Below are 22,484 nucleotides of genomic sequence, written 5' to 3'. Positions count from 1 at the left end.
CCGAGAACCGCCAAATACGGGTAACCGCCTAGTTGTTATTAAATGGCTTATCGAATGAGGTGGGCCGTACATGTAGTGGTCAGCGACAACCTGTAGAGTGTGCTGAGGATTGCGGATCAACGTCTAGGCATTGTGCCTGCGCGTAGCGTACAATAAATCACTGCGATTTATTATTATTAATGTAGAAAGTTTTAGTAATTAAAAAATCTTACGCTGTAGAATATTCGCCTGGTTTACAGAAATGATTGCATGGTTCACCTACAAGCATGGCGAAAGCACCGTTGTAATCAGTAGCTGTAAGCAAATACAAATGTAATGTTAATTCAATGTCATTTATACCTACAAAGAGGCCGTAGTACCAACAATAACAATAACATCAATTGTTTAAAATCATCAAAATTGTGCTCTTTGTCAGGTTTATCATTTGAGATTCTTGTAATGGTAATATGCACGAGGAACACACAGGTAAAACAATTATTGCTGAAATAAACATTTCACAAATTCGTGTATAGGCTCAAATCTATCGTCTATCTTTACAACTTTAACTTCTGATATTATCATCCACAGTGATGGTTTGGAAAGCACGACTTACCTGTGTTGCCACTGGCAGCAAAAGCAATAATAATCACAAGTACCAAAACAATGATTGCAAAAATAATCTGAAAACAATACAAGAAAAGGTTGTTTAAGCATTTTAAACAACTTAATTATTTATATTAAACAACTGCTGTTTACTTCACCCTTTAAAGGAGCATATAAAAATAACAGATGTGGAAATAGGAGTATAAACTGACCAGTAGATACCAGTTGTAGTCGTACTGTATATGGCATATTGGATGGTCTAGGGAAAAGTTAGCCAATATTTGCAAGACTATCCTTGCCTTCAAGGTGAAACAAACCTACTCATGTTACCCTTTGGCCATGGGCTGGCCTGGTGTCAGATCTTACCCAGGGAAAGATGACATTCCAATATGCGCCTTTAAACAAGTCCGTTAACACTGTTGCACGTTTTGTAGATGACGTTCCAAGAACATTGAATAACATCACTGAAATTAAAGTTATCAGGTCTTGGGATGTACTAAATTCTATTTCAATTTTCTTTGATTCTAAGCAATAATTTAACAGACTTAAGATTCGATTTTGGCTACTCACTGGCTACAATAATTTGTCGATTTTCAACTTTGTACAACATTTTTGTTACTCTGAAGATGACACCGACATGACTGATAAGGTCTTCTGGAAAGGAAAGATGTTAATCTTTCGAGATCTTTAGGATTTAAAGATCCTATACTAGTAATATACAATACTGCCGATAAGATCTACATTACTTACCCATATTGGTTTCTTGTACTTCTTGTAAGTTACGTACCATTCGGGTTCTTTCTGAAATGTGAAAAAATGACATGATAAATTCGTTGTAGCAGCAACTTATAATTCCAAGTTGTTTTTTAGATATTAACTACGTCGTATCACATTATGTGGCATGGACAATGACAATGAAATAAAATAAAACGATGCAAAATTGAAGGACACATCCCTCAGACATGCCCGGGTCATTAAGTGTTATTTTAGTCAAAGTCATTATTTGTCCAAGCTGTTTCTGGTTCCGTTATATAATGCCATCTTCTTTGCCAAAATTGGCGCCATTAATAATTGTATTAAATGGACAGTAGTATTGTGAAAAGCGTTAAATATATTCATTTTAATAGTTGATATGTACAGTACAACGGCGGACCCGGGGTGAGGTTGTGTGTGGGATGAGTGGGGGGGGTGTGGGGTGTATGGGGGTGTGTGGTGGGTGGCAGTGGCGTAGCCATTGGGGGGGCAGGGGCCGGTTCATGTAAGGCCGTCGGTAGACGGAAGGGGCTGAAGAAAAAAAAATGGGTTAGGCCTACAATAGACTATTTTTTACCCAGGGTGACAGAAAAAAGGGGAGGATTATACAAAAACGATGAAAAATTGTGAATTATACATAAAAATTATGCGTTTTTCTGTTGGTACCGCCTAATATCCTTTTTTTTTTTTGCTCTTCACTTTTTCAAACCATGCAAAAAAAAATTGGGTCAACAAATCACAACTACCGTCGGCAAAAAGTATTTCCGTCGGTACATTTACCAGTTGTGCCCCTCCGGTTCCAAAATCCTGGCTACGCCACTGGTGGGTGGGGGTGTATGTGTTGGAGGTGTTCACATCATACATTTTGGTAGGTATGCTCCGGAATTTTGAGGTGATGTTAATAATGTTAACAAATTTGAAAATATTAAAATGTTATAATTTTAAAAACGCCAGCCACCATTGTGTCGTACTCTTTTTACACATCAAGTTATCATACAAATGGTCACATTACTCCGAGCCATTTTAATATTGTTTAAGGGATCTGGAATAAAAGCGTTTCGACAGTATTTGTTGTGGGACATGAGAGCACATCAGACATATCGAATTGCATTCTGAATACGAAGAATGTCTTTCTGATATCAACTAATTTTAATTTTTTGAAATTCACGATATAATATAAATTTTATGACAAATTATTCAAATTTGATATTTTTCACATTTTTGATATATAACAATCCTCGAAGTAAATTTTATAAGTTTACCTAATGACATATTCTTAAAGTGTATGTAGCTGGGAGGAAAAGCCGACGATCAATTGAAAATTGTGACCTTTCATATTGAAGATATGGATTTTTTCCCCAAAGACCTAATTTTTTTGGTGTTTTGGGGGATAAATCCGTATCTTTAATCCGTAAGGTCAAAATTTTCAATTGCTCCTCGGCTATTCATCCCACCTACATACACTTTGGTATAAATCATCAGATTTATTAAGTTTACTTCGAGTACTGTTAAATATCAAAAATATCAATTTTTAATGATTTGCCATAAAATGTGTATTACATAGGGAATTTCGAAAAATCAAAATTATTTGAAATCAGAAGGACTTTCTTCGTATTCAGAATGCAATTTGATATGTCTGATGTGCTCTAATGTCCCACAATAAATACTGTCCAAACGTTCATACCCCATCCCTTAATAAATTTGTGACTATTTTTGCATTTTTCTCCAAAAAATAATAACGCACTGGTAACAAAAGTTATGAATATTATAGGGGCAAGGAATCAAGTTACTACACTGGAATTTCAGTGACTCAAGACAAGCGGTACGTTATTTATGATAAGAAAAGAGAGCCACCGCTAGAATGTACCGCATTTCTTATCACATATAATGAACCACTTGTCTTGAATCACTGAAATTTAAAAACAGGGGCCTCATCATTTTCCTTGCAGATGCTGAAAACTGCGAGTAATGTCTATTTTATGTAAAAACTGCTGTATTTTGTCAATAAAAACCCACCCTCCTGCCTCACTCTTTTATAAAAAGGTGGGGGACGTGAAACAATTTTTTTAATTAGTTTGCAGAGACACTCATCTAAACTTATAAACATTATAATCTCTATACATGTACACAAGCATATTAAACACGAAATATATCACTTTTCAAAAAAAAAAACACAACAAACACAACAAAAAACAGTTGATTACAAACTAATCATCTAAACATAATCTAAACACCAAATCTTGACCCTTAACCTTTCTCAGTCATTGTCATTGTGAAGTATATTACCTCCGGTTCAATTCGTTGGAAGTTTTCGTCGACAGGATCCGTTTGTATTTTGCGAGTTATCTTTGGTACGTTGCCTGGTCTTGGACGCATATTGGGAGTTAACTGATCGACTGGAATTTGTTTCTTGTAAAATATTACATCAAATAAAATGATAATAAAAATCAACTTTTGTACATTCTTAAACATCGTCATTACTTACACGTTCTAAAAACTACGTCTATACGTACACTACAGTATGCCTATACGAGGCCTACCGGCATAGTAATTTTTTTCCAAAGATATTTTACATTTGTCTATCTAATCGAGGGCTTAAAACCAGAATGGATATGTCCAAAATTGATGTTTGGAGACAAACGTTTGATTCTTTTTGGAAAATCACCCCATCCTCAATAATTATAATAATCCTAAACAAAGACAAATATGTCAAAATCAAAACAAGCAGTTGATACTTGTATCCTTTGGCTCTGATTTTAGACCTCATTTGTTGAAATCGGTTGAGTATTAAACATGTTAAAGAAAATGTGATCGAAAATCCGCGGAAGGAACGAAATTAAAAAGTTACATTTGAATGTTCTCATGAATGGAATCCACGGCGCTAGTGCATCAATAGGACATCCAATGGAACAATCTGAAACTTTTGAATTTGTATCATCCTTGGGATTTTGGATCACCGTGTCTTTATTTCTTACCGATTTCAACAAATGAGGTCTTAAAATCCGAGCTAAAGAATGCAGCTATCTGCTGGTTCAAATTATGATATACCTGTCTTTGTTTAGGATATACAGGGTGAACAAAACTGGTATCTTAATTAAATATTTTGTTGTCTGTGTGACCATGTTCAAGGATATGCTAAACTGGTGGACTTTAAAGTGGAACATATAACAAGTTCTGGTTTTCAGCCCTACCTTTGATTATAAGGACTAAATACAGTCCAGAGATAAAAGCCGTATATCATACAATCTCTAAAGGAGCTAAAATAACAGCAATGATCTTTGTCTAATTTCCATATAATACAGGGTGAGTAAAAAAAAAAGTGCAATAGAGAAAATAATCCATTTTATTTAGGAACCGTGGTGAACCTTTAGGTTTAAAACATTTTATATATGATATATTCATCAGTGACCTTGTGTGAAAAAATCAAGGAATTAGCATTTACCGTTTTGTTTTTATGACACATTTTATAGCGATACCCAATTTTAATGTTTGTCCAAGAGACATCTAAAATTTGAATGTAAGGTAGATTTGGAACAACTGCCATTTTCTTAACCTCATTGGAATTGAGAGCACTGTGTTATTGCCCTTGGTCTTGTTTAAGGAGAAGAAACATTATTTGTTGTTATTTTAATTTTACCTTTACTTTAAAGATGTTTATTCTCTATCAAAAACATACAAATTTGTAGGTGGGTTTTTCAAATGTCAAAATGAAATGCGCGCAAAATCAACCTTATTAAATTAAAGTCAGTTTCAGAGCCTTTACTGTGTATTTTGTGCTCTCATTCAAAATACATGTTATCTCGTGGACAAATAACGAAATTGGGTATCGCAGCAAAAGGACTCATAAAAATTAAACGGTAGTCGCGATTCACTTCATATTTTCACAGAAGGTGACTATTGAGTGTCACATTTATAGAATCTTTCAATAATGGGAAAGTTTGACTTGGATCTTGCATAAATATCGATTCTTTGCTCTATTGTACTCTTTTTGACTCACCCTGTACATTATATACTCAGCAAACACAAAAGGGTTTTAAAACATATATAGACCGTAACATGTTATAAACATTGTTTTTTCGGTTTTGGAAAAAAAAGCTTTTAATAACATTTACATGTCACTATCTATATGTCATAAAACGTTTTATAAAAATGACAAATAAACCACTATAATAAACATTTTAATGTTGTCAAAATATTATCATGGTTATTGTAAAAATATTTTTGACAAACATGTTTGCAACAATTTGATCAACATACAAGCCTAACGTTATAGCATGCTTTGCAACAGGTTTTCCTTTATATGCCTACAACCCGACATTTAAACGTTTTCTGTAAAATGTTTTGTGTTTGCTGGGTATCATGCTATGCTACCAATAACTATAAACTACCATGAATATCAAAGCAAAACCAATACTGCAAAACTGAGAGTATAATAATAGTATAGCATGCAATTGCAAACACATGCAAGAGACATGATAATGTAGGTTTACCGGTTCTTGGTTTGGCTTTGTAGTCGACCTGTCTGATTTACTCACTTCACCATCTCTAGTTATCACTTTCACAGTCGGCGTTCCTGCTCCTCTACCACTTGGTGCCCAAGGTGACGGCGATGCACCACCTTTCCTTGATGAAGGTGATTTTGTCCTCGAAACGTCCGCTTCATCTTTTCCTTTACGTGGACTTGGAATTTTAAAATTTGATATTTTTGAAAGAATAGAATTTTGTTTTTGATCGGATTCAGCTGATTTTCTAGGTGTACCTGTCCCATTCCTTTGCACAGGTGTTTTCTGATGTCCCGGGTTCCATTGCGCGGGTGTAGAGGTTCTGGTAGATATACCAGCATTTGCATTAGTTCTGTTGGTATTTGGTGTATCTGCTGCAGGAGGAGGGGTGATGATCACAGGAGGTGGTGACCTGGGAGGAACGGAACTCTGTGGTGTAGATGCCCGCGATGTCGCTCGTGATGCCGTAGTTGACGCCGGACTAAACCCTAGGGAAGATATGAGTGATCCAGTCCGTGGCGTGGAACTACGATGTGGGACGGTATTAATGCTGGTAGGCGTGTACCAAGGTCCCGAATTGTTGTGTCTTGGCAATGAGGATGTTCCAGTATCACTGTGTATCATATTGAGTGTCGATTGCTGTAGTTCCAGCTCAGCTTGGCGCTGGCCATCGTTAGATTTCTTAAACAACGGCATACTGAATTTTAAGCTTCCTTCCACATAATATAATATAGCAATACGACAGTAAACATGCTTATTTACAAATCATAATATAGCTGTCGCACGATCACTGCTTGGTGAATTCCATCAGTTATACGTAATTATTATTATTCACCGTTATTTTCAATGACCTGAATTGAATTGTGCATGCATGCGACATGTACACTAGCTCCAGTGAACTGGAATGTATATTTTACATTAACATGACAAAAGCCATCGATAGAATTTATTGGATTGTTTTGCTTTACACGGTGTGTGCCCAATAGCATTATGGGAAATTTGGTTTATTTCCTATACCACAATGCATTTCTGGTAGAGCCAATGTTGGTGTATGATGATATTGGAAAGGATAGGACTCGAATATTTTAACTAAATTGCACTACTGGTTCTTGTATTTCGGATCATTTTTATGTAGGCCTATATTGATTGCGCTACATAAATTAAGTTTATTAAAAAAAAATACCGCAGAAAAATAAATAAATAAATAAATAAATAAATAAATAAATAAATAAATAAATAAATAAATAAATAAATAAATAAATAAATAAATAAATGAATGAATGAATGAATGAATGAATGAATGAATGAATGAATGAATGAATGAATGAATGAATGAATAAATAAATAAATAAATAAATAAATAAATAAATAAATAAATAAATATATACACGAAAAAAGTTATCACAAACTGCTGTAAAAGAGTGCTCGATTTCGAAAAAGAGCAGTAGTATTACACGTATTACACGCAAACAGATCGTTAAACAAACGGACTGAATTCATAAGCAAATGTCGACATGGCAACACTGCCAGGAAGAAGAAAAAACCTCCGTAGTTTGTAGTCATTCGCCTGATGATCGTTTAGCAACGTGAAACACAGTGTAGCGAGTCCAATACATACTGTATTGATATACGTGTAATAAATAAATAAATAAATAATTAAAGAAAGAAAGAACTTGAAAGAAAAAGAAAAAAGAAAGAAAGAAACAAGGAGTGAAAAAAGAGAGAAAGACGGAAGAGCAAGGAAAGAAAGAAAGAAAGAAACAAGGAAAGAAAGAATGAAGGACAGAAAGAATGAAAGAAGATAAGAAAGAAAGGGCGAGGGAGAGAGAGAAATAAATAAAGCGGAAGCAAGGAAGGAAAAAAATAAAGAAAATAAAGAAAGAAAGCCAAAGAAATAAAGAAAGAAAGCCAAAGAAAGAAAGAATAAATGGAAGAATGAAAAAGAAAGAACGAAGGAAGGACGCAAGGAATGAAAGAAAGTCAAAAAGGAAGAAAAAAGAAAGACAGCAGAAAAAAAGAAGGAAAGCGGTGAAAGAGAGAGATAGCGAGAGCTAGAAAGAAAGAAAGCGGAAGCAAGAAAGAAAGAACGAAAGACTAAGAAAGAAAATAAGAACGAACTTGAAATAATAATAAAAGCAACAGAAAGAAAGAAAGAAGGAACGAAAAAAAAGAGAAAGAAAGACGGAAGGGCAAGGAAGGAAGGAAAGAAAGAAAAAAAGAAAGAAAGAAAAAAAGAAAGAAAGAAAGAAAGAAAGGGAGAGAAAGAAAGAAATCGGAAGCAAGGAAGGAAAGGAAGGAAAGCGGTGAAAGAGAGAGATAGCGAGAGATAGAAAGAAAGAAAGCGGAAGCAAGCAAGAAAGAAAGACTAAGAAAGAAAATAAGAACGAACTTGAAATAAATAATAAAAGCAACAGAAAGAAAGAAAGAAGGAACGAACAAAGAGAGAAAGAAAGACGGAAGGGCAAGGAAGGAAGGAAAGAAAGAAAGAAAGAAAGAAAGAAAGAAAGAAAGAAAGAAAGAAAGAAAGAAAGAAAGGGAGAGAAAGAAAGAAATCGGAAGCAAGGAAGGAAAGAAAGAAGAAAAATAAGAAACTTGAAAGAAATAAAGAAAGAAAGACAACGAAAGAAAGAAAGAAAGGCCAGAATAAGAAAGACATAAGGAAGGACGCACGGATGGAAAGAAATATAGAAAGAAAGAAAAAAGAAAGAGGGAAAGAAAGAAGGCAAAAAGGAAAGAAAAAAAGGAAGAAAGAAACAGAAATCAAGCAGGAAAAAAGAAAAAACACACGAACCGAGGCTAAGTTTCAATCTCTGTGTACTGCACCCCTATACCCAATCAGACATGCAATTGGACCTGTACTTCACGGTATCATGAACACATTGAAAAGGTATAAAGTATATAGCTAGATATATATTTGAAGAAGGAAGTAAAACATATCCAAATACCGTGCACGCCATTTTGATTTTTGCACGAATTGTATCATGTGATTACATAAATTGAAGTAGTAAGGTAAGATATGATGATGCCATGTGTTTAACTATAGGTCATACTAACAAGTTTGAAAAAAAAAAGATATTATGAGACATATCATAATTGCAAACTGGTTATTAAGTAGGTCCTATGCAACTACAACCATGGCCAAAATGTATTGGGACACTTATGGAAAATGTACACTATTATTATGGCCTTATTTCCGTTATTTTTAACGTGATAAAGTGGAGGTTGATGTCAAGCCTAAACCCTTTCCTAACACCCCAACCCTCCCCACCAATCAATGTTGGGTGCCACCAGGCGCGTGTGACCAAAGGATTACATTGATCGGGGGACCGCCTAAAGGCTGGTTCAAAGTGAATATTCGAAGGCGAATATTCGGCTTCGAATACGTTTTGGGCGTCAAAATATATGCGGCTTCGAATATAAAACTATGAACCGGAGAAAGATATATTTCTACAATTCACAGCGTTGCCCGACTGTTAACAAGTATTGCCGTTGACCAAGGTAAGCAAAATTTAGAGAATTTCTTTAACGAAGTTAATAAAATCATAATAGGTAAACTCCATTTAACTATTGTCATGATTTAATTTCTGTATAAATGGGTCTAAATAGGAGCAGTGGCGTAGCCTAACCAGTGGGGGCCGGGGGTGCAAGCTGCCCCGGACACAAAAACCCTGGAAGAAGAGTCCAAAATTGGGAAGGGGGAAAAAAAAGGGGAAAGAAGAGAAAAAAAGGGGAAGGGAGAAGAGAAAAAAGGGAAAGAAAGAGGGAAGAGAAAGGGGAAAGAAGAAAAGAAAAAGAGGGAAGAAAAGGGGGAAGGGAGAAGAGAAAAGGGGAAGGGACTCAAGGGAGAAGAGAAAAGGGAAAGAAAGAGAGAAGAAGATCTATATGCCTACTACTTTCATTGTGAAATTTGTTCTCTGAAAGACTGATATTTTCTAATATGCCAAAAACCAGGAGCTTCATGGCGCTCAGCCCCCTTGACCCCGCCTGGGCTTTGCCCCTGGACCCCACCGACTCCACCCGTTTAACGCTTCGCGGCAAGCGAGCTTTTTCTCGAACATAAATACTAAAACTTTTGATCAGAAATTCAAAATTTTCAATCTTGCCCCCCGGAAGGTCAGGTGGCTGGTTACCCCCCTGAGAGTCACAAAGATTTGCTTTTCGGGGCATTTACGACCTGCCTGTAACCGGCGCGGAGGTTGACCCATACCTTCTTGCAGGTTTCAACTGCAAAGCAAATCAAGAAATGAATGAGGCAATAGATAAATAAATAAATAAATAAAAAATAAATAAAGAAGTCAATAAATACATAATTAATTAAATAAATAAATAAATAAATAAATAAATAAATAAATAAATAAATAAATAAATAAATAAATAAATAAATAAATAAATAAATATCATAAGATATGATTGAAGCGACGACAAATATGACAGCCCTCACAAGTGTTATATATGAGACCACCAACGGTGACCCACCAAATATATATCTATCGAGTTCAACAAAATTCAACTCCCACAAATATATTTCCGGTAAATACTTTTTTCATTGGCTGATATCCACTTGAGATCGGTATCATCAAAGTAGTATTGCTCTCATTTCATGCTTCATTGAGCAATCAATTTTGGCATTCGACCGAATACGCGTCAAAAGATAAAAAGTCTCGTTCCGAACTTGTGTAGGCCTACATTGCTAGGGCCTAAGTGTGTTTTAATGCCTGATTGAGAAATAAACAAGAATTTTTTTTAAAGAACACGCAATGATAGGGTACCAACGCTCGTGGTTTTGGTTGTTCTGCATAGTTTATGAAGATATTCATTGCAAAGCGCTATATATCCATTCCTATACATGTTACTTATTTTGCCCTCTTAATTATTAATTATAATTATGAATTTGACTGAACGCATTACATCTTTATTCCGCCCAAAATAACATCGTTTATAGGTGCCAAAAAAAACCGTCAAGAATTCCGCTACTGCGGAAAAGATGACAAAAATGGGTGAACCTCCGTGGCAAACGCATTTTTATATCAATAACCAATGATTTACCACCCCAGACCCTCACACATCCTCTGCCAGGGGCTGATGCATATGGGGACCTAGAACTGGGGCCAAACATTATTTATGTAAAACCGGGGTCAGAGGATGATTTAAGGAAGTCCCATCATGCACTGCAAACGTGTTATCACTAGAGTTTCAACTGCCACTTTACTTTTCAAATCCCATTGAATTCTGTGCAAAAGATGTTGTTTAAGAATATTGTGCGTGTGTCATTATTACTTGGTCGATTTCAGAACAAAAGTGATGTATGCATAAAGGATAATTCACCTTCTGTAGGTAACATAAAATGTGAAATCGGCTAGCATTATTGTAAATATATCAGTCCAAATTCAAATTTAACCATGCCCGTCAATGCAATGTGCGAGCAGTGGTGTCATGTTCACTCACACAGCTGTGCTAACCGCAAGTCAACACAGTGGCGTGGTGGGAAGTGCTTAAATCATCCTCTGAACCGGGGTGGAGGCATAAATCTGAATTTGGAGTTAGACTTTTTTCCTGCATCAGTCGATTTAAATAGAGCTACGTTTATATGGAAACATTCACTTGTACATTTAGGTTATGTTTGTAAGCCTAAATATCATAATTTACTTTATACATGTACCATCACTACAGCATTGGAATGCTATTGCCTCATGCCAGGCATTTTCCTGTCCCTTACTTTCATATCATATAAAAATGGGTACGCTTTTACCGCACTAATAAGGGGGGCACACCACTAAATCAATGCGCCATTTGTTCCGGTAAAATACAGAAACTATTTGAGGTATTTTGGGCTGGTCTTTAGACTTATTAATCAGAAAGAGTGGCGAATTAAATAGCTTAAATAAAAGTGGAAAGCCTATACATAAATTCGTCGCATTTTTACAAAAAAAAGGCGCATTTTTATAATTATTGAGTATCCGCGAATTAAAAAATGGTAGAATCGGGTTTGCAGTCTTGAGAGCATGTCAAAATCATTGGAGATTTTTGAAATCATCGTTCATCGAACGATATTCAGGTGACCTCGAGCCTTTCATATAAATCAATAGTATCTCGCTATCAGTTGAGCAATATTTAATCCGATCCAACTCATATTTTATTCGTTGCCGTATACATTTTGACGTCACAAAAAGTATTCGAAGCCGAATATTCGCCTTCGAATATTCACTATGAACCGACCCTTACCCTATCAAAACCGTCCCAATACTTGTGGCCAGCATTGTAGTATATATTAAGGGTATACGAGGTATTGTTGGTCGATTTTCATTATCTGAATCAAAATATTATAGCTCAATACAATTCACAAGGTGCTGTGAACTACTTTTTTTTCTGCTGCTTCGACCAACAATACATCGTATACCCTTACAATAATTATTTACAGTCCACATGTCCAAGCGAGCAGATAGTGGATGAAGTACCACATTTCAGTGAAGTTTCTAATCCACAGCCGGAACCGTAAATTTTGGCACTTGAATAATTGTATAGGCCTACTTGAACAGCTTTGAACGTTAATCTTGAATTAGGCCTCTGTAGGGAGACCGTGGCCTAAAATGGCTAGATAATTGCATGAGGTCACGGGTTCCAGGCGTTGGTAACCTGCTGGGGTATATTGTGTTAAAAAGAGAGTCATACCTATCATGCCTATTGTATATCACAGTCAATGTCGAAAAGAGTAAGGTCAAACCTCTAGCTGATTGTACAACTCCGCCTGTCCCGATTACATCCAAAAAGAGGGCTCACATGAAAATAGTACTTCGGCACTGATTAATGGCTGTACCCTCTATAAAGATGTCACTAAAGATAAATAAAAAATATCAAACTAAGGTAAAAGAGAAAGAGAGAAGAAACCAGGCAAATTAAGTTCTCAGCTCGCTATTTGCAGGAAAAATGTGAACTACTAGTACTATGAAGATTTCCCACAGCACAAAGCTGCTTGTTCACTAAACATACCGATGTTTAGGGATTTATCCTTTTAACATCAATCATGGAAGCACCAATCTACTTTATTGATCACTCGCATTCATGGCATTCAAGCATTTTCCGTTTTTTCTTCTTTTAATTCCCCTTGTTCATTTATCATACACCGGCCCGGTATACCTACGTATTTCGTATGTCATGGGACCCTAACTATAATTAATTAATTGATGCCGCCTTGATTATCATACCTAAAACCACCCATCTATAAAATGAGAGGTGTATGCCTAAATGAGTCATAGATGTGTCGGTGGAAGAGCAATGATTTGCCTAATTTATTTTTCAACAAGTATAATGCGCAGTTTCTAGGCCGAACTAATATTCCAGGCCGAGGTTTAATTGTGACGTGTCATGTCAAAAGGAGACACTTTTGGGCAGGTTATCAATTTTGAGGTTTCTATATACATATCTTAAATAATTATAGAGATATTTTGCTCCACAAACGCTATTTCCCCAATGAAATCGGACATTCCTAAGCGAAGATATTGAGTTCGTAAGGTATGGTGTTATAAATTGGAAATTGAAATATCGGCCTTTTAAAGTTTTATTGACAATGTTGAGAGTAGGAATTACCTTGGAAAAAGATTCTAAAAAAATACAAGATGCCGGTTACATTCCGGTCTGAAACTATCAGACTATATTTTTAACATCAATAACATCACTGACAAATTCGCAACAAACCCAAATTGTGAACAAAATCACCCGGGCAGATATTTGGCTATTTCTCTATTTACGATCTTGCCCAAAAGTGTCTCCTTTCACGTCACAATTGGTTTCTGCAAATATCTGGAAAATGACCGTGGGATTATGATTCATGGATTTGTCGGGTTGAAGAAAATAGAAAACGCTACGCTCCCTCGAGATCTAGTTGCGTATATACATCCAGGCCTATACATTTATTTATCACTAGCACATCGGCCCTGATTTGGTAAAATGATCTAACTTGAAATTAAAATCGCTGTTTCGAGAAAAAGAGCTTTTAAGTTTGAACACTTGACGTTTTTCTTTTTGAATAAAATAAATATATTAAACAGATCTAATGTCTTAGAAAATATAAAAATCTCATTAGTTGGTGGCATGGTGGTGATTTGAGGATGTCACCAATGGAAAGAGCGCCCTCACATTACCCAGGATATGGATTTATCTCAAAATGTCCAAATTTCAAGTTAGATCGTTTTACCAAATCAGGGCCGACATCACTCGTCTTTCGCGGTTCGTAAATGCCGATAGAGCTTAGGTTTGATTGTTGTTAAGTTTTACATGAAATCTTTGTGGCCATTGGAGGATTAAATTGCTGAAGACAGAGTAAACTCCCCCCTCGTAGAGAATAAATGCCCCATACAACTGCAAAGTGACTAAACAATAGGACTACTGTTAAATCTCCTCCCCGTAGGACTACACAGTATAAGGAATTCCACTGTAGGACTATATACCGACTGTAGGAAAACTTTTGACCTACCTCCAGGACTACACAGTAAAAGAATTCCACTGTATGATATACTGACAACAAGACTACTTTTTAGCCACCTCACCCTTGTAGGACTACACAATAAAAAAGAAAAAGCCCTCCACCATAGGACATTACGGTAAAAGCTGACTCCCAGCAGGACTACATTGAATAACATCTCCCCCTGTAGGAGTACACATTATATAACATAAACAAAATAGGCTCCACATAGAATCCCAATAAAAGGACATTAACCTTAGAGGAGTAGGTCTAAAATAAACATTGAATAACCACTCATTGTCATCATTATGTAAATAAGATAATGACCACTAAAATAGGCTAAAATAGGCTCACAACATGTAATTATGATGTAAATGTAAATGTATGTAAATGAGATGTTCAATGTTTGCATGTTCGGATCTCCAAAAGGACATGTTGACATAAATTGACTGCAAGGTTGACAAATAAATCTGTGTGTGAATAGTTGATTCAGTGACCGGATATCAGACTAAAAAGGATCTGCGAGTGAATAAGTATGGCAACATTATTAGAGGTGAAAACTGGTGAATTAGTCCGAAAGGCCCTTTCAGTGCTTTTTCAGTACTTAATTTGACCCCCTTAGCGTAAACAAATACAAAATTCAACGTTTTATTGGGTGGGGGTGCGGACAACCATATTCTTCGCATCGCAAAATTTCTTGTCCCAAAATAATGTAGACTATAAAGTTTCAGCTTTATAAATTGGCCAAACTGCCTAATTTATAATAGATGTTTATTTAAAGTGTATTGGGCCGTTATCACCAACTTTTGTTTTTACTAGTGAGGTTGTTAAATTGCCGAGCTTTAGCACACAAATTATATGTAAGATTATTTTAAACTGATAATTTGTTTCTTTGCATTTTTAAACATTTCACAAAACAGCAAAAACAAAGATATCATGAGTGAACTTTACTATGTAATCCCGGTTCCCATCGGCTTCTTCATATTTCTGTGTGCCATCTGTTTGCGATTAGCAAGCCGCCAGAGTCGGCAAAACAGTAAGTCTGATTATATTGAAAACATACCACTAACAAATAACCTACTTCTATAGCAGTCAAGTTAGCTCAATCGATAAGGCGTTCGACTATGGTGCGAGAGGTTGCGGGTTCGAACCCTGGCGGTGCCTAGTACGCTCTTGTGGAAAAATTGAGTTAGCTTGAAATCCCCTGGACAAGGAACTTACTACTAATTGTCTCGTTGTAACCCGTACCAAACTCGGGAAGCTGATCCTGGTTGCGAATGTTATTTGTGGAATGTCTAGGGTGTGCGCTCTTGTAGCAGCAAAGTCCCGGATTTGTTGTTAACTGGTTTATGGAATGATGTGGGGCCGTAGTGGTCAGCGACAACCTGTAAAGTGTGCTGGGCTTGTGGATCAACGTCTAGGCGTTGTGCCTGTGCGTAGCGCACTATAAATCACTGCGCTTTAAAAAAATTTTTGTCAGGAGTTTGCACATTCAACCGATGATATTTGACTCCCGGATTTGACTCTCTCACCATAAAATGTCACGCCCCAACAATCATTGCCTGCATGGCGAGCACAAGGGTCACGGTGTGGCGTAGCGACATAGGGACGGGGGGGGGGGGGGGGGGGCGTGTCCCCACTCGATTGGAATATTGAGAATATAATCCCATAAGAAAATGGCCAACTTGAAAAATGGCCTCCCCCAACGAATCAGATCCGGTGCCCTCCAATCATGATCGGTACCATTCCCTCCCCAATAGGATAACTCACAGCGTCACTCTGCAGTCTAACACCCATTGGGAAATGGGTACCGATTCAAGGCCCAAAAATACAACCTGTCTAAATTAAAGCCATCAAGTTAAGGGATCTAAAATGAGCGTTTATTGCGTTTCGACAGTATTTTTTGTGGGACATGAGAGCACCTCAGACCTATCGAATTGCATTCTGAATACGAAGCATGTCTTTCTGATATCAAATAATTTTCATTTTTGAAAATCACAATATAATACAAATTTTATGACAAATTATAAAATTTTGATATTTTTCAAATTTTTGATATATTACAGTCCTCGAAGTAAATTATATAAATCTAATGATATATTTTAAAAGTGTATGTAGCAGGGAGGAAAAGCCGACGGTCAATTGAAAATTTTGACCTTTCATATTGAAGATATGGATTTTTTCCCAAAAGACCTAATTTTTTTGGTGTTTTGGGAAAAAAAATCCATATCTTCAATATGAAAGGTCAAAATTTTCAATTGACCGTCGGCTTTTCATCCCACCTACATACACTTTAAGTATAAATCATCAGATTTACAAAGTTTACTTCAAGTACTGTTAAATATCAAAAATATCAATTTTTAATGATTTGCCATAAAATGTGTATTAAATTGCGAATTTGAAAAAATCAAAATTATTTGATATCAGAATGACATTCTTCGTATTCAGCATGCAATTCGATATGTCTGATGTGCTCTAATGTCCCAAAATAAATACTGTCCAAACGTTCATACCACACCCCTTAATACCACCATAATTTCTGAAAGCTCTTACTGTTCCCTGCATTACCATGACTACTATGAACACTTTTCCTGGGCTTATCGCAAAAACGCACGTGTTTAGTTGAACGTGAACGTTTTGGTTTTACATGTTTTAATTAACATGATTAAAGTGTTTTGTTTCTTTAGTCACAAATTTTGAAATCCATAATCGTTTTACATGTTTTATGTAGGCATTGCATGAACTGAACTGGGCCAACTCAGGATTGCTCTGCATATTTTGTACAAACCATTACAATAATTGCTTATATGTTTCCATAATGCTTCAGGTCGATGTGGTCAAGGATGGGTACGAAGAGATGGGAGAAATGTTCGCGTCATTAGACGCATGATAATCGTACCCCGCCAATTTGAATCAGCGACTACGCCTATTATACCAGCTGAGCACCAGTACCCTGATCAACCTCATCCTAATGACCCACCACCTTCATACGAATCTGCCGCCGCTCAACAGCAACATGGTGCGTATGTCCGAGCAATGGAAGGCTGGGACCACCAGGCTACAGCTTCTAGCCCATCAGCTCCGCGTCCGGGTGAACAACCACCTTCATACAACCCTCAACCTATGGTGAATCCGAACAATGCCTCTGCAGCGTCTCATGGACTACTCCTTGATGTCGCTTCTCTGCCCTGCGCCAGTGGTCCACAGCCTCATTCAATCAACAAGTAACGGTCTCAGCCTGTACCACGACACAAGGGAAACTGTGATTAGTTATCATGGGTATTGACTTGTACATATGCACATCATGTAAAGAGGTTAGATGAGGGTTAGGGTTAAATTAGAGTGCAGATCGAGTGCAAATCCGTCGGAACACGCTTTTCAATACGGAATAAATGCTAACCTCATCGTGACATCATTCAAGCAACAAAGTTCATTTCCCATTGAAAAAGCGTTATCCGACGGATCTGTAGTCGACCATTCTGATTAGTTTCCGGTGCAATTGAGAGACTGCGATGTTTAAGCCATGCAACGCGTATTTCTACGTGTGCGTATACGCCAATTGAATCAATTGAATATCTCTTGTAACCATGGTAGTTGATTTTCAATTGAAACTCAGTCACAGATGCAATTGGCGTACGCGTACAATTTTAATAGTGTTGACGTTAAAATCGTAATCTCTTTTATGTAGATGTAAAAATCGTAGTCTCTTTTATGTAGATGGTAACTGCATGAGGCCATCTATCTGCCTCTGGTGAAAACTCAATGTCCTACAATAAATCGAGGGTTGAGAACCAGAAAGCCTTAACTCACAAAAATGTATATATTGGTGTAGATTAGTCATCCAGTAAACAACATAAGGTAAAGTTAAATCGAATTCTGGAAATAAAATTTGCAACTTACATGCGACAGTTGCGTCCGGTAACTCCGAACTTCATCAGGCATCTGATTGGACACGTGACAAACGACGCGCGCCATTTGGAAGAGAGTGGAGCAGCCAGCCATCAACAAAAAAGGGGGGCTCCGCATTCAACTGCCGCACGCCTGGGACCAAGCTTTGCAAAATCTTCCCGTTCATTTGTCACGTGACCAATCAGATGCCTGATGAAGTTCGGAGTTTAAATCGGACGCAACTGTCGCATGTAAGCTGCAAATGCAAATTTTATTTCCAGAATTCGATTTAACTTTATCTTAGGCCTATATCTCAAAATGTATGTTGTGCCCTTTGTCGTGGTTGGGCAATACGTCGATCACCAGGATCATACAGTGGGTTGGCCACTTGACTTTATTTTTATACGCTCACTTCTGTTATCGTTTTTTCATATAGCTGCACAAAGTAACGATATTTGACATTGTTTGTAAGTTTGAACACAATCCATATCCTAAACCAATAGGGTAACCCACCTTTAACACTTAAAATGATTGGTAGACTATTTTTGTTTTAAACAACTGATCCAATTTACAATGTCAGACATCGTTGCATTCGGGCACAATGGCTCAATTATTAATGAACCAATTGCAACTTTCAAAACTGCATCTTTTCCATACCATGCCATGCATATTATGACATTGTAAATTGGTCCAGTTGCTAACAATACCGTTAATAAGTTTCTTAAGTTTGTAGAAACCTTTTTGATTTATTCTAAGAAGAAACTTAAAACTTGTGTGGACATTCTGGACAACATTATTTTGTAATGCTGAAAAAGTCTTTGTAATGCTGAAAGAACAATTTGTGGCATTTCAAATTTATTTTCAGCATAGGAAATTATTTCTGGACTGAATATTCCACTTATAATGCAAAATTAATTAATGGTAAATTAAATGACGAATTATTTTGATATATATGTAATTCATCATTTAATTTGTGATTATAAGCTGAATATTATTTTTCAGCACAACAAATTATTTACATGACTAGTCATGTAAATAATTTGTTGTGCTGAAAAATAATTTGAAATACCTTAATTTAAGGGGACACTTAACTTTTTTAATGAACCAATTGCAACTTTCAAAACTGCATCTTAATAATTTCATAAGTTTGTCCCGGGAAGTTTGTAGGAAACTGTTTAATGTATTCTAAGAATAAACTTAAAACTTGTGTTGACAACATTATTTTGCAATGCTGAAAATTTCTTTGTAATGCTGAAAGAACAATTTATGGTATTTCAAATTTATTTTCAGCATAGGAAATTATTTCTGGACTGAATATTCCACTTGTATTACAAAATTAATGAATGGCAAATTAAATGACGAATTATTTTGATAAATATGTAATTCATCATTTCATTTGTGATTATTAAATACAAGCTGAATATTTATTAGTCGTGAAAATAAATTGTGTTGAAAATTAATTTAAAATACCTATAAGGGGACACTTATCTTAAAAGGGTGCTGAAAATAATTTGAAATACTTTAATTTAAGGGGACACTTGACTTGACAGGATTTTTCTAAAGTAAAGTTCCCAGAGGCGAGATGGTGAGATTGAGTAACATTTTCTATCCACTTTACACCATTTTTTTACTTTCATGTGGAAATATACATATTGCACTGGGAAATATGTTTTGTGTCTTTTTTTCCTGAAACGGTACAGCATGGGCATGATGGGTGCGAAAAGAGCCAAAAACACATTCGGAAAAACAAATTGTGCATTCAACGTACATGGTATAGCAAAACGTACATAAACGAACGGGAATACGACACATAAATTAAATTATGTTGTTTGCTGGATGGAACAGAATGCAATGGACGTGTACCAACGTATTGGCTTGCTAATAATGTTAATTATTTACATTTTACGCTGAAAATGTTATCTTTTTGTTCAAATAGCTGCATAAATTGGACGATATTTGACATTATATGTAAGTTTGAAGACAATCCATATCCTAAACCAATAGGGCCAACTCCCTTTAAAAAATGATGAAAGTTTTTGGTAGGTTATTTTGTTTTAAACAACTGATCCAATTTACAATGTCAAACGTCGTTTGGTCACAATGGCTCAATTTTAATGAACTTTCAAAATTGCATCTTATCTTACATACCATGCCATGCATATTATAACATTGTAAATTGATCCAGTTGCTACCAATACCGTTAATAATTTCTTAAGTTTGTAGAAAACTTTTTGATGTATTCTAAGAATAAACTTAAAACTTGTGTTGACAACATTATTTTGCATTGAACCATGAAAACAGTGCTTCGGTACTGATTTAAGGGTTCACGATCCATTGTTAGTCGAAGCAGCCAAAAATAAAATCGATTTTCAAGAATAACACTTTCGTGTTTTACAATAGTTCATTCTACAAATCATATAATTTGAAAACTTGTTTGATTTATTGTTGTTAATGAGTTATGTACGTTTTACAAAAGTGTTGTTGTTTCAGCCCTCTTTACAACATAACTCAAGAACCACATGACCTACAAAACTATATCTGTGATATTTGAATGCTTCTACACATTCGATATAAAATGATCAATGCTATTTTTTGCCAAAGCTCAATACAATTCACAAGATGCTGTGAACTACCCAATTGCAACAGTTTAAAATAGTTGCTAACCTTAAATGGCTATAAAGATGTCATAAAAATATCCAATCAAGATAAAAGAGAAAGAGAGAAGAAACCCGGCAATAGTGTCGTTGACACATGTCATGTACCAGGGTGCAATTCTCAGCTCGCTATTTGCAGGAAAAATGTGAATTATTATGATGATTTCCCACTATACAAAGCTGCTTGTTCACTAAACATACAGATGTTTGGGAATTTATCATTTTAACATCAATCATGGAAACCCCAATCTACTTAATTGATCATTCACATTTATGGAATTCAAGGATTTTCGGTTTTAATGTGTTTTTTAATTTCCCCTGTTCATATCGTATACATTTAATGCATACACCCGATACCCGTCCGTACCAGCTCGTACTCAACTCATGTCCCAACGCATTTCGTTCGCAGGAACCGGGCGTGTCATGGGACTCTAACTATAATCAATCAATTAAAGCCATATTATAACATTTCTGTAAAAATAGATTAGTATTTACTTTCCATTTCCACAAAATGTTAGCTTTTACTGTCAGATATGTCCTCTTTTAATTTTGAGCCGAACCAGTTAGGTAAAGCAAAGAAAATGGAATTTACTACTAGCGCCAATTCATGTTACTCCCGCGGTTGTAATACGGTACGACCCTCTGATGTGTAGTGTATGCGTGTCCTGCACGCGTAATTTTTTTCTGCAACCATACCCGGGCAACCATAACGTGACGCAAAATTTTTTTAAATCCTAACTCTAACCCTAACCCTAACACTTACACTAACCCTAACACTTACCCTAACCCTAACCCTAACCCTTTCCTATGTGTTCCTATGGGTTATAAAATTTTTGCGTCCCGTTATGGTTGCAGAAAAACGCACACCGTGTTCGCACTGTGTTATGTGTTATGAACACATCGCATTTTACGTGTTCGACTAATATTTCAATCGTAATAATAAAACGACGGTTCCTGCGTTTTATTCAAAATCTCGGATTTTGACAAAACTACAGCACCTAAAGTCTTGATTTTTGCAGATTATCTTTGTTTACTTAAGTACATCACAATCTTGACTTAAGAACATCACAATCGTGTAAAAACAAGAATTAAAAAAGAAAAGAAAAAACATTCGAGGGCGTTCTCCTCAGCAAATGTTATAATATGGCTTTAATTGATGCCGCGTAAATGAGGAAAGGGTTCAGTAGCGGCTAGTATGAATGATTGTATTTTCTTTTCTCCGCGCTGAAATTGTTTGTCAAATGTACGCACCCCTACGAGACCATGCATTAGACCATAGAAGAACTCCTGGAAGCGGCATCTTTAATTAGCATGAGGCCGCATTGATATGTAAATAGCGTATTGTTATTTAAATTTGTGCCCAGACGTATTGAGGGCGACAGTCATGTTATCCAGACGGAGAATGGCTGCATATGCCGGGCATGTCAAATTGCTGAGTGAAGGCTGATAATCACCTTTCTGTATAGGTAATAAGCTAGTATATTTCGTGTACCAGTTGGTTATAAAAAAAAATTAGTATCATATTAAATATATTAAGTGTATAGCTAAGTCAGGTGGTGTGAAATTCTGCTGCGTGACCCCCCCTCTGCGTGGTAGAATTATGTTCATAAAACATTGAATTTAACAGATATCATGGGCAGCCAACCA

The 22,484-nt window shown here is 36.1% G+C and overlaps 2 protein-coding genes across 4 annotated transcripts in view; one reads left to right on the top strand and one right to left on the bottom strand.

Moving 5' to 3' along the window:
- Positions 1 to 6,711, bottom strand: part of LOC140166360 (venom phosphodiesterase 2-like) — a 54,922-nt gene extending 48,211 nt beyond the window's left edge. The window contains exons 1-5 of one of the 3 annotated variants that reach the window (XM_072189804.1): positions 5,826 to 6,711; positions 3,622 to 3,744; positions 1,333 to 1,383; positions 593 to 659; positions 213 to 294 (exon numbers count right to left, since the gene is read on the bottom strand). In XM_072189804.1, coding sequence (XP_072045905.1) covers positions 213 to 294; positions 593 to 659; positions 1,333 to 1,383; positions 3,622 to 3,744; positions 5,826 to 6,533 — 1,031 coding nt within the window. In that variant the 5' untranslated portion in view covers positions 6,534 to 6,711. The remainder of the gene's footprint in view (positions 1 to 212; positions 295 to 592; positions 660 to 1,332; positions 1,384 to 3,621; positions 3,745 to 5,825) is intronic. The other 2 variants (XM_072189805.1, XM_072189806.1) reach the window with 2 other exon arrangements.
- A 2,033-nt stretch (positions 6,712 to 8,744) lies between these two features.
- Positions 8,745 to 20,562, top strand: LOC140166359 (uncharacterized). Its single transcript, XM_072189803.1, has 3 exons — positions 8,745 to 8,846; positions 15,216 to 15,331; positions 17,123 to 20,562. Exons 2-3 carry the CDS (start codon positions 15,232 to 15,234, stop codon positions 17,521 to 17,523), a joined length of 501 nt encoding a protein of 166 aa, XP_072045904.1. The 5' UTR covers positions 8,745 to 8,846; positions 15,216 to 15,231; the 3' UTR covers positions 17,524 to 20,562.
- Positions 20,563 to 22,484: the final 1,922 nt, after the last annotated feature.

The sequence above is a fragment of the Amphiura filiformis genome, chromosome 12 (genome assembly GCF_039555335.1).
Source record: "Amphiura filiformis chromosome 12, Afil_fr2py, whole genome shotgun sequence".
Lineage (NCBI taxonomy): Eukaryota > Metazoa > Echinodermata > Ophiuroidea > Amphilepidida > Amphiuridae > Amphiura > Amphiura filiformis.
The sequence above is the reverse complement of the archived record's forward strand: the minus strand, read 5'-3'. Positions and strand labels throughout refer to the sequence as shown.